The 12603-nt window shown below is 36.4% G+C and overlaps 1 protein-coding gene across 2 annotated transcripts in view; it reads left to right on the forward strand.

Annotated features, from left to right (window-relative positions):
• Pus7 (pseudouridine synthase 7) overlaps nucleotides 1–12325 on the forward strand; it is a 49481-nt gene extending 37156 nt beyond the window's left edge. For both annotated transcript variants that reach the window (XM_027926399.2, XM_071613187.1), the window contains 6 exons: nucleotides 217–377; nucleotides 1387–1513; nucleotides 3164–3265; nucleotides 8506–8635; nucleotides 10029–10120; nucleotides 11279–12325. In XM_027926399.2, the coding sequence (XP_027782200.1) occupies nucleotides 217–377; nucleotides 1387–1513; nucleotides 3164–3265; nucleotides 8506–8635; nucleotides 10029–10120; nucleotides 11279–11415 (749 nt within the window). In that variant the 3' untranslated portion in view covers nucleotides 11416–12325. The remainder of the gene's footprint in view (nucleotides 1–216; nucleotides 378–1386; nucleotides 1514–3163; nucleotides 3266–8505; nucleotides 8636–10028; nucleotides 10121–11278) is intronic.
• Nucleotides 12326–12603: the final 278 nt, after the last annotated feature.

Below are 12603 nucleotides of genomic sequence, written 5' to 3' on the forward strand. Positions count from 1 at the left end.
GGAGGAATGTCAATAGAGTCATATAATTCTGTACTCTTGCTGCACATTTCATTTTTTCCCTTTCTGGTGCCTGTCCCCAGGTGAGCAGAGGCTCTTCATGGCACCTTCATCACAACTAGACTTTTCTATCTAATGTTGTGTTCCCCAGGAAGCATGTTAAGTTGTGAAGGTTGTCCTTTGGATAAATAGTTAAATCATAGTTTTTTTTCCCCACAGCTGAAAAGGGGTACTTGGTGAAATGCAGGGAAGAATGGGCGAAGACCAAGGACCCAGCTGCTGCCCTCAGAAAACTACCTGTCAAAAGGTGTGTGGAAGGGCAGCTGCTTCGAGGACTTTCAAAATATGGAATGAAGAATATAGTCTCTGCATTTGGCATAGTGAGTGCGATTTGTGAAGTCAGGCAATGGCTTGAAGTGGTTTAATGCTTTTTAAACTTTATCTTGGAAGATTTTACTAAATTTTGAAAGAGCAGAAACTAAAGAAGGATCCTTTGGTGATCTCCAAGAGGTATTTTACCTGAGTGATCTTTGTTCAGACCCTGAATGGTGATGAGCAGGCAATCTTAGCAGTATTTACTAACATTGAGGGCACAAGAAAAGTATTAATGTGGAGAACTTGATCTACTTTGGAAATTTAAGTGGGTTTTTGAGAAATTCAGAATTCATTGTATAGTCATTTCTTGATCATCATCAGAACTGTAAACTGCCTAAGGAAGAGAATTGGACAGTAAGCCATCTAAATAGTTATGTTAGTCTGGTTTCATCGTGGTGGGTCAAGAGGGGATAACATCTTGGCAGGTACAGCCTGTACCACTGACGTTTATGTATAATCCAGGACACTTTAAAGTTTGACCCTTAAGCTTAAGCCTTAGTTACTTTTATCCAAATGTATCGAAAAAACAGGATTCTTTCTGAAATTTGTTGTCATTCAATCATTGTAGGTGTTCTCCTTCTGTAGAATTATGGAGGAGAAACTACTGTTTGCTGTATAATTGACTATTTGATTTCAAGGTCCATATTTCAGGGTCAGTAGCATACCTGACCTCTGTGTAGATTCCTTGAGTTTGAAATTTGATTTGAATCTTCAATTTAGGGTATAAATTCCATAATGTTTGTTTTAGTTGCATGGATGTATGCATTGTAGATATAAAATGTGAAAAGCTGCTACTGATTACTGTTAATGCCCTTTAGTTTGAGGTCTTCCATCTCTAATATTCAATGCTCTGTTTCAAAGCTACTGTTTCTACAGGGTATTAAAATGAGAGATTTAAAGTATAACTTTTTTGTACTAGAATCATTAGTAAACAAACAAGATATTTTGGAAACTGCAGTACTTTTTATATTCAGAATATCTTTTTCTTTCCTATTTTTTTCTCCTTCCCTCCAGATACCAAGAAATAATCGTTTAATGTATATTCATAGCTATCAAAGCTATGTGTGGAATAACATGGTGAGCAAGAGAATAGAAGATTATGGGCTGAAACCTGTTCCAGGGGACCTTGTTCTTAAAGGAGGTAAAACAGCATATATTATTGTTCAAACAAACAAGAAGTCAGGTATTTGTCATTAGTGGCTTTAAAATCTTGCCTGGAATTTTTTTTTTTTTTAAAGAGAGAGAGAGAGAGAATTTTAATATTTATTTTTTTTTAGTTTTCGGCGGACACAACATCTTTGTTTGTATGTGGTGCTGAGGATCGAACCCGGGCCGCACGCATGCCAGGCGAGCGCGCTACCGCTTGAGCCACATCCCCAGCCCTCTTGCCTGGAATTAAAAATTAAAAAGAGCTGGGCGTGGTGGTACACAGCAGGATTGCAAGTTCACGACCAGCCTTAGTGACTTAATGAGATCCTTTCTCAACAAAAAGGTGGTGATGGGGTGTCTGGGGATGTAGCACTCCTGGGTTCAATCCCCAGGACATTAAAAAAAGAGAGAGGAAGATGTTTAGTAAGTTTGGAATGGGTCTCTATTGAAAAAAAATATACATCTGGTTTAAGTAAGCATGTGACTTTCTAGGCCTCCATTTTCTCAACTAGTATGTGGAATAGCATTTAGAACAATGGTGGCTAAAATTCCTTTCCAAAGGTTAATCTGGGTTTAGCAAATATGTAATACTCCTAGATGTATCTGAGCCTCTCATCTTGTTGTCATCCAGTTTAAAAGTGTTTCTTCAGATCAATACCAGACTGGAGCTAACTTACATGTGGGCCATGATAGAATGAGCATTTAGTGCATACTGAGCCCAAAGCATTCATAAGACAGCACTCATACCCTCTGCTGTGGAGTCCTTACTGTGTGCCAGGTCTTACCCTAAACCCTTTACCTTCATCTTCTAGTTTAAACCCTCCCAGTACTACTAAAAAGTAGTACTTTTCATGGAGGTTAGTCACTTGTCTTATGTTTCACAGCTGGTTAAAAAAAAAGAAAAATCTGGGCTCCAAAATCAAGTTTGTTTGATTTCAAGGTCTATATTCCAGGGTCAGTAGCAACCTGACCTCTATGCATTAGCTTGTTTTTTCCCTAATGTATCACCTTTTTTCTCATGCAGTACTGGTTATATCCAATGCTTTTTTTTTTTAAATTTATTTATAGTTGTAGATGGACAGAGTTCCTTTATTTTATTTGTTTTATTTTTATGTGGTGCTGAGGATTGAACCCAGTGCCTCACGCATGCTAGGCAAGTGCTCTATCTCTAAGCCACAACTCCAGCCAAAATCCAATACATTTTAATGTTCCATGTGCCATATATTTCATCCTCTAACTACAGACTGATATTTATATTGTTTATTCTTCTGGGAGAGTACATATTTGTATAATAGCTTTCCAAAAAGTATTTTGTAATATTGTTTAAGAAGAATAAAAAAAATTAAAAAAAAAAATGAAGGATAAAGTAGCTGATTTTTAAAAGTAGACATTTCCAGAAGATGAGCTGGGAGATGTTTTAAAACTATTCATTGAAAATTCTATGAAATCTTTAATTTTTATTTCTTAGAGTAGAAAAAAACAAAAGAGTATGGATGGTATTGGTATATTTATATATCTTTAAGCTTCCTAGGCCCCTTAACTTGTAAAAGTTGACTTCTGATTTGCTTACATGTATATAATTTTAGGAGCTTGAATTCATGAAAATAATGCCTTTTTTTATTGTTTATTTGTGCATTTGCAGCCACAGCCACCTATATTGAAGAAGAAGATGTTGACAATTACTCCATTCATGATGTGGTAATGCCCTTGCCTGGTTTTGATGTTATCTACCCAAAGCATAAAAGTAAGTTCTCTGGCACTGGGAATATAGCTCAATTTGTAGAATGCTTGCCATACATGCACAAGGCCCTGGATTCAATACCCAGCACCGAAAAAAAAAATAAAAAATTCTTTGGAGAAAGTAGTCTAACATAATTAAGCAACTGGCAGCCAAGAGTAAAAAGAAGAAAAAAAAAATCAGTACCTAAAATATAATTTAAAAGATTTATTTCCATCACACTTAAAGAGATATTTAGATTTCAAACATATGTAAACTGTGATTATTTATGAAAGTCTCCAAAAAGGGATGCTTTCAAATGAACAATTTAAAGAAACTAAAGCCAGGAATGGTGGTACACACCTGTAGTCCTAGCTATTAGGAAGGATAAGGTGAAACGATTGCTTCAACCCCAAGTTTGAGATCAGCATGGGCAACATAGCAAGACCCCATCTCAAAAAAAAAGAAAAAGAAACTAGATGGTTATAGTAGTAACAGTTGTATTATCATTATTATTATTTGCATTACTTAAATATTTAAAATTTATTAAGTATAGGAAGAGTCTGAACTTGAACTTTATGATCTTTCTGCCTTAGACTCCTGAATCATTAGGATTACAGGTGTGTTCCACCACACCTGGCTTTACATAATTTGTTCTTCTTTTGCATTGAGATAGTAGATAGATAATTCTACCTCAGCATTGCTTTTTAAAAACTGTTAAGTGCCAGGCATGGTGGCACATGCCTGAAATCCCAGGGGCTCCTGAGGCCAAGAGAGCAATTTAGCAAGGCCCTAAGCAACTTAGACCCTGTCTCAAAATAATTAATAAATAAATAAATAGGGCTGGGAATGTAGCTCAGTGGAAAACACCCCTGGGTTAAATCCTCAGTAACAAAATAAAACAAAAGTATACAAGGGGCCTGGCACAGTGGCCCATGCCTGTAATACCAGTGGCTCAGGAGGCTGAGGCAGGAGGATCATGAATGAGTTCAAAGCCAGCCTCAGCAACAGCGAGGTGCTAAGCAACTCAGTGAAACCCTGTCTCTAAATAAAATATAAAATAGGGCTGGGGATGTGGCTTAGTGGTTGAGTGCCCCCAAGTTCAATTCCTGGTACCCCCCCAAAAAAAGAATAGAAGGGACTTGGGATAAAGCTCATAGCATGCATGAGGCCCTAAGTTTGATCTGCAACACTGCAAAAGAAGAACAAATTATGTAAAGCCAGGTGTGGTGGAACACACCTATAATCCCAATGATTCAGGAGTCTAAGGCAGGAAGATCATAAAGTTCAAGGTGAGTCTTAAACTTAGTGAGACACTATCTCAAAATTAAAAAGGACTTAGGGGGACTGTAAACACCATGGTAGAGCATCCCTTGGTTTAATCCCTAGTTCCCCCCCCCCACCACCACACACACACACACACATAATTTAAGTAATATATGATAATGGTATTTAAAAAGTCAATAAATATAGGAGTTTATAAACTGACAAGTTAGCCAGGTGTGGTGGTTCATGCCTGTAACCCCAGCAACTCAGGAGGCTGAGGCAGGAGGATTGAGAGTTCAAAGCCAGCCTCAGCAGCTTTACAAGACCTTCAGCAATTTTGTGAGACCCTGTCATAAAAAGGACTGGGAGGTGTAGCTCAATGGTAAAATTCCCCTGGGTTCAATACTTAGTACAAAAGAAAGGAAAACATAGAATTCTATACTTTTATTCTATATCTATTCCCCAGAGGCTGATAAGATAATTCTTTTGGGTGTTGGGGTCGTGGCTCAGTGGTAGAGTGCTCGCCTAGCACGTGTGAGGCCCTGAGTTCGATCCTCAGCACCACATAAAATAAATTAAAAAATAAAGGTATTGTGTCTAACTACAACTAAAAAATAAATATTAAAAAAAAAAAAAGAATTACTTCTTTTACCTTCATGGATGCCATTTGAGCAAGTGGACATTAGAACATTGGAACAGGGATTCAGAAATTGAAAAAAGAAAGCAGCTCTGACCATGGGTCCAATTTAGTGGAAATGACCCTTGAAGTTACTCTTGTCCAGGACTAATCTGTGGGTGGGGTGACTTTTTTTTTTAATATCTTTATTTTTTGTTTGTTTATTTTTATGTGGTGCTGAGGATTGAATCCAGTGCCTCAAGCGTGCTACGCAAGTGCTCTGCCAGTGAACTACAATCCCAGCCCCATGGGATAACTTTTTTTTAAAAAATATATATTTTTAGTTATCAATGGACCTTTATTTTATTTATACGTGGTGTTGAGAATCAAATGCAGTACCTCACACATGGTAGACAAGCACTTTACCACTGAGCTACAACCCCAGCCCATTGGGTGACTTCTTATTAAAATATTTTTTCTTTCAAGAGACCAGAATTATTTTCCTTTTAAATGTTGTATTTCTTGAAACTTTATGAGTTAGAAAATTATTAAAACTAATGCTCTTCTTGGCTAATGCAAATATTCTACAAGGATTAAATAGGACTCTTTCATTTGTATGTTGATTAAAGCAACCCCGTTGCTGTACTGTAACACTTGCACAGGCTGACTTACTGAGGGAAAGGAGTGGATGGGGGGAAGTGAGGTGGGTAAGGGAGAGGTGTAATATGTCTGTCCTGGTCAGGAACCAAGAACCTTGAACTAGTGGAAGACACTTAAGATGCTAAAACCCACACTTTCCCTTTGTTTTAGTCAAGGTCCTCCAGAGAGACAGAACCAGTAGGATATATAGAGAGATAAGAAAAAGAATTTATTAGGAGAATTGGTCCACTTGATTATGGAGGCTGAGAAGTCTCAGAATAGGCTCTCTGCAAGCTGGAGAAACATAAGTGGTCATAGGATGGTTTAGTCCAAATCCAAAGGCTTGAAAACCAAGGAAGCCAGTAGTGTAACACTGAATCCGAGACTGAAGGTCCAAAAACCTGTGGGTGTTGTGATAGGGGTGCTGGTATAAGTCCTAGAATCCACAGACCAGAGAACCTGAAGTTCTGAAGTTCAAAGATATGAAAAGAAGGGTATCCCAGCCTAGGAGAGAGAGGGAAATCATTTGCTAGTCTGCCTTTTTAGTTCATCCAGGTCATGTCCACAGTGAAGGCAGATTTTCCCCAGTCAGTCCTCTGACTCATGCCACTCCTCAGGAAACATCCTCACATACACTTGGGATAGCCCAGTCAACCTAAAGAAAAGCAAAAATCACCTGGGTTTTCTTTTTAGCAGAAGAGGGACAAATTCAGTGCCTACTGAACATTGAGAATAAGTAATGCTTTGCCAGCTATTGGAGTATCCCTTAATCTAGTCAAGTTGATACTTCAAATCAACCATCATAAGAAAGATGGCTACAGGGCTGAGATTGTACCTCACGTATGAAGCACTGGGTTCGATCCTCAGCATCACATAAAAATAAATAAATAAAATAAAGGTATTGTGTCCACCTACAATTAAAAATATTAAAACAAAAAGAAAGAAAGAAAGATGGCTACAACTGTCAAGATGAAGAACTTGGCTGGTACCAAAAAGAACATACATTCATCAAAGCCTTTGACAAGTCCATCCATAAAATTTTATAGCCAAGATGGGGATTTATATGCTGGCCAGGTGGTATTTCACCATTTGGATATGTAACATCTGCACACCTTCTATCCAACAGTGTTTATTTAGGGATTCCTGTTGTCTTCAGTGTGTGATAGAGGCATCTTTCCTTGTCTCTGTACTATCCAACTTTTTTTTTTTTTTTAAAGTACTAGGGATTGAACCCAGGTGCACTTAATCACAGAGTGGCATCCCTAGCCTTTTTATTTTTTATTCTGAGACAGGGTCTTGCTAAATTGCTTAGGGCCTCACTAAGTTGCTGAGGCTGACTTTGAACTTGCAATCCTCCTGCCTTAGCCTTCCAAGTCACTGGGATTACAGGCATGCACAATAATACCCATCTCTATCCAGCATTTTTAATGAATTTCTTGTATAAAGAAATACGGTCATATTTATAAGTAGTGTAAGTTAAGCAAATGTTTAAGAAGAATTGTAGAAGGCATTTAATAGGGTAAAATGTAAATTCTAATATTTATGCCCACTGATCAAATCAACAGAAAAAGCCGAGTTTGATACAGTAGTCTCTATATAAAAAGTTTAAAGTAATTTAAAGTTGTTAACTTTAAGCCTGTTAAAGGATTTGATGGAAAACACAGAATTGTAAAGTGAGGGCAATTGACAGAACCATTATTTAGTCTAATGAAGATGTGACTTAAAGGTTCGACTTTTATGAATACATGTGGAAGAAAGTTCCACTGTGTTCCAAAGTAATCAACAACAGTTATAAGGGAACAGGGCTGGGGTTGTGGCTCAGTGGTAGAGTGCTTGCCTAGCATGCATGAAACACTGGGTTCAAACCTTAGCACCACATAAAAATAAAATAAAGATATTGTATCCACCTAAAACTAAAAAATAAATTTAAAAAAAAGTTACCAGGGAATAGATTTCAGTTTGGAATAGGAAGAACTTTCCTTTTAATTGGTTCATTTTAGTTATATATGACAGTGACAGTGGGATCCATTTTGATATAGTTATACAAGCATGGGATATATCTTATCCTAATTAGAAAGAACTTTCTAATAATTGTGTGCCTCATAAAGAAGTAGTTCCACTTGTTATGACAACTTGTAAGTGAACATTAAAAAACTGTCTCTCTTGAGTAAAAAAAGATTTTCCATCAGGTGCGAGGGTGAGACAGATGGTTTTTCAGGGTCTCTTATTTTTATACGTTTATTTATAACTACCTCTTCAGAGAGTGTTTGAAGCCTATGTATATGGTTTCTTCTGACTCTGAGCACAAAATTATGGTTTAGCAACTTTGGGTGAAATGACATTTGGTAGGTAGCTTGAGAACCTTATACCACATGTACTATGGCTAGCTGCAAAGATAGCCTACAAGTTGGCCAAGACAAGAATGAAGATATCTTCTAGTCCCCATTACTAAGTCACTAAGTGTTATTTATTTATTTGTTTGTTTATTAGTTGTAGTTGGACACATACCTTTATTTTATTTATTTTTATGTAGTGCTGAGGATTAAACCCAGAACCTCACACATGCTAGGCAAGTGCTCTACCACTGAGCCACAACCCCAGCCCCACTGTTTTGATTCCAGAGAGCAGACTTAGTATTATAAAATAAGGATGCTAATTGAATTTACATGTTACACTAGTTTTAGTCTACATTAAGCTAACTTGCTGACAGAATTCATTTTAACTAACTTTTTGTATTTTGTATTAGTTAGCGAAGCCTACAGGGAAATGCTCACAGCAGACAATCTTGATATTGACAACATGAGACACAAAATACGTGATTACTCCTTATCAGGGGCTTACCGAAAGATCATTATTCGTCCTCAAAATGTCAGTTGGTGAGTAATAGTCTGGAATGAAGTAGAACTAAATTACTACATAAAGTATTAAGTTTTTTCTTCATTTATATATTTTTCAGTGCTTAGAACCTAGCATGTAAGTATTTAATGTTATTGTTGTTCTTAGTACTATTATCACTACTGCTACCAATTGGTATTTTTCAAATCATCAGATTAATGAAGGATGAGGGATGTGGCTCAGTGGTAGAGCACTTGCCTAGCATGCACAAGGCCCTGGGTTCAATCCCCACCACTATAAAGAAAGGAAAAGAAATTTAGTGAAAACAACTCTTAGATGTTGTTAACATCACTGAATTATTAAAGAAATGTGTAAAGATTAAACTTTTTTCATTATTTCTAAAAAAACCAAGATTCTTATACAGAGCTATCCCTGAACAAATTACTCAATTAGCTGTGAGTTTTCAATATCAGTCCGGTTATTGTAATATTGTGTTTCCACAGAGAAAAGGATATTTGTGTCAATTAATTTTAAAATACTTTAATAGTATTATCTAGAACTTTATTTGATAATTTAAAAATGAAATCCTGAAATATTTGACAGGAAATTCTCTCTCCTTCCTTTTCTCTGGCTGTGGGCAATGAAATTTATAGAGTATCTTTTCCAAGGTATTGATGGTAGTGTAACCACTCTGGAGGAAATGTAAGGCCATGATTAATTCAATCACATCTGTACAAAATAAAGTTTACTATGTCTCAACTTCATATAAAATAATTTCTATCACAGGGAAGTATTTTGTATCATTTCCATTTGCTGACATTATCTGTCATCTTACTGTATAATAATATGGAAACAATAGTCTTGTATAAAATCTGACCTTGTTCTGTTATTGAATAGTTCTATTTATATATTTATAATTATTTACAATAGACTTATGTGTTTTTCTTTTGGGGGAGGGTATTGGTGTTTGAACTTAGGGGTACTCAACCACTGAGCCCATCCCCAGCCCTATTTTGTATTTTTTATTTAGAAACAGGGTCTCACTGAGTTGCTTTGCACCTGACCGTTGCTGAGGTTGGCTTTGAATTTACAATCTTCCTGCCTCAGCCTCCCAAGCTGCTGGAATTACAGGCATGTGCCACCATGCCCAGTTGATTTATGTGTTTTTCTTGCTAAACAAATGATGATGAACACCTTTGTGGTGGTACATGCCTGTAATGCAGGACGCTGAGGCAGGAGGATTACAAGTTTGAGGCAGAGGCAATTTAGTAAGACCTTGTCTCAAAATAAAGTAAAAAGGGCTGGGAGTGTGGCTCAGTGGTAGAGCATCCCAGGTTCAATCACTAGGGCCACAAAAGAGAAATGTTGATAAGCAATTTAGTACCATTTATGACAGTTCATATTCACTCCTGTCTTTAATTATATATTTTAAAGGGAAGTAGTTGCATATGATGATCCGAAAATTCCACTTTTTAACACAGACGTGGACAACCTAGAAGGGAAACCACCACCAGTTTTTGCTTCTGGTAAGTCCACTCAATCTTCAGTTCTTGTGTCAACCAACTTTTACTTCATTCTGTCATTTAAAAGTGTAAATTCTTTTGAATAAATTGTTCTTACGGGCAGGAGTTGTGGCTCAGTGTAGAGTGTTTGCCTAGCATGTACGAGGCTCTGAGTTCGATACCAGCACCATATCAAAGCAAATAAATAAAATAAAAGTATTATGTCCATCTTCAAGTAAAAAAAATCTTTTTTAAAAAAATTGTTCTTGGGCTGGGGATGTGGTTCAAACAGTAGCGCGCTGCCTGGCATACGTGCGGCCCGGGTTCGATCCTCAGCACCACATACAAACAAAGGTGTTGTGTGCGCCAAAAACTAAAAAATAAATATTAAAATTCTCTCTCTCTCTCTCTTAAAAAAAAAAAAAGCACAACACTTCTGTGAGAGGAAAAAAATTGAGCTTTAAAAAAAATAAAATAAAATTGTTCTTACAATCATCAACACCACCTGTCCACTCTATGATTTCTGTTTTGGGTTTCATCATCTTAGTTTTGTAATTATAATTGGAGGCAAGTCACTAAAACAGTCAATCCCACTGAAAGTGAATGAATGTTATAGATTGTTGTGGTTTTAGGTGATAGAATCTTTCCTCCTCATCTCCCACAGAGAGGCAATAAAGTGAGTGAAAGTTCACAGGTTATCATGTCAGATTCTTTCTGTTCTGTATTCTGTCCCCTTTCTTCCTCTTCCAGTCCTAATTGGGATTTGTTTTGTTTTGTTTTGGGGGTTTTTTTACATGCATTTTTCTCTTGTGCTCTTCTATAATCTACCCTTTTAATGAAGGTTCCTGGGTAGAATTATTGTATAACTTCAACTAGTTCATATAGTCAACTAGTTCATTTATTTATTTTTTATTTATTTATTTCATTTATTTATATGTGGTGCTGAAAACCAAACCTAGTGCTCATGCATGCCAGGCAAGTGCTCTACCACTCAGCCCCAGCCCCAGCCCCATTACAAATCTCTTACTTCCATGGTTTCATTCTCTTTGAGCCCCTATGGGAAGTAGAAGCCTAAGGAAAGGAGCACGGTTCTTTGTATTTGTAGAGAGATTATCTGATTCTATACAGTCTATCTGCAGCTACTGTCATTTTCTGACTATTCTCTTCTTTCTTCCCTTTCAGAAGGCAAATACAGGGCTCTGAAAATGGATTTTTCTCTTCCTCCTTCTACTTATGCTACCATGGCTATTCGAGAAGTGCTAAAAATGGATACCAGCATCAAGAACCAGACCCAGATGAATACAACCTGGCTGCGCTAAGTAGTACCTTATCCATAGATGAGAAAATGCAGACAACTGTTTGCTTACTGACTTCCTGTTCATTTATCTCTTAATACAGACCCAGATATGGATTTTGAATCTTTGTAGTAAAGGATTCTTTGTATTTTTTAAAGTTTTTATTAGCTTAAAGAAATAATTTGCAATATTTGTACATATGAACAAATCCTGAGGATCCTAATTTTAGCACAGAGATTATAAATTAGTCAGAATATACTTTAGGTGCTTAAATCATAATAAAATATCAGCTTTACTGGCTTTATAATATTTTGGTTTAAAGTAGAAGTTTTAGGTTTTGCTGAGTACATGAAGACAACAGGAATTTTTAACATATCATGAATGGAATGCACAACAATGCATTTTAAGAGCAAATGCAACAAAATAAATCTTGGCTATGGATAAATAATTTGAGAGTCCCCATTTATAGATATAAATACTCTCATTGTCATTATGCATCTCATGTGCTGGATTCAGGTAAGCATTTATATACTTTATAGTTTGCGATGGCTTTTGCATTTATTATCAATGCCTTGCAGGAGAGTTACAGGAATGGGGCCTTTTTTCTTAAAATGTGTCCATTTTTATTGGTTAAGATCTACTTTTTACTCTAGGTGCCTTTTTATGTTCAGAATTCTTTCCACCAGATTGGCATTTGCTCAAAAATAAATAATGTCACAGAAGAAAACTTCTAAATTTTACAAGGGCTCCTTCTAACAGCAGCGTTTACCCGTTGTCATTAACTGCTTAGGTATTTACATTTCTGGCATTGCATAAAACTTTTCTCTGGTGTGAAAGGATAAATATGCCTTTCTAAACTTGTTTAGCATAATTGTATCAGTTTTTATTTTCTGTCATTTCTAGAGTCAAATGTTATAAATACTTTTAAAAACTCCTTTTTACTGATTATGTAAATAAATAAATACATAAAACTAAATGAAAATGAGAATTTTGTCCCTGACTAAAGGTAAGAAACTAAGTGAATGAAAGAGCTTTAGAAATGGTTTTGACAGAGCTAGGGTTGTAGCTCAGAGGTAGAGTGCTTGCCTAGCATGTTGAGGCACTGCACATAAATAAAGCTCCATCGACAACTAAAAAAATAAATTAAAAATAAATGGGGGCTGGAGTTGTAGCTCAGTGGTAGAGCACTTGCCTTGCAAGTATGAGGCACTG

Source organism: Marmota flaviventris, chromosome 1 (genome assembly GCF_047511675.1).
Source record: "Marmota flaviventris isolate mMarFla1 chromosome 1, mMarFla1.hap1, whole genome shotgun sequence".
In the NCBI taxonomy this organism is placed as follows: Eukaryota; Metazoa; Chordata; class Mammalia; order Rodentia; family Sciuridae; genus Marmota; species Marmota flaviventris.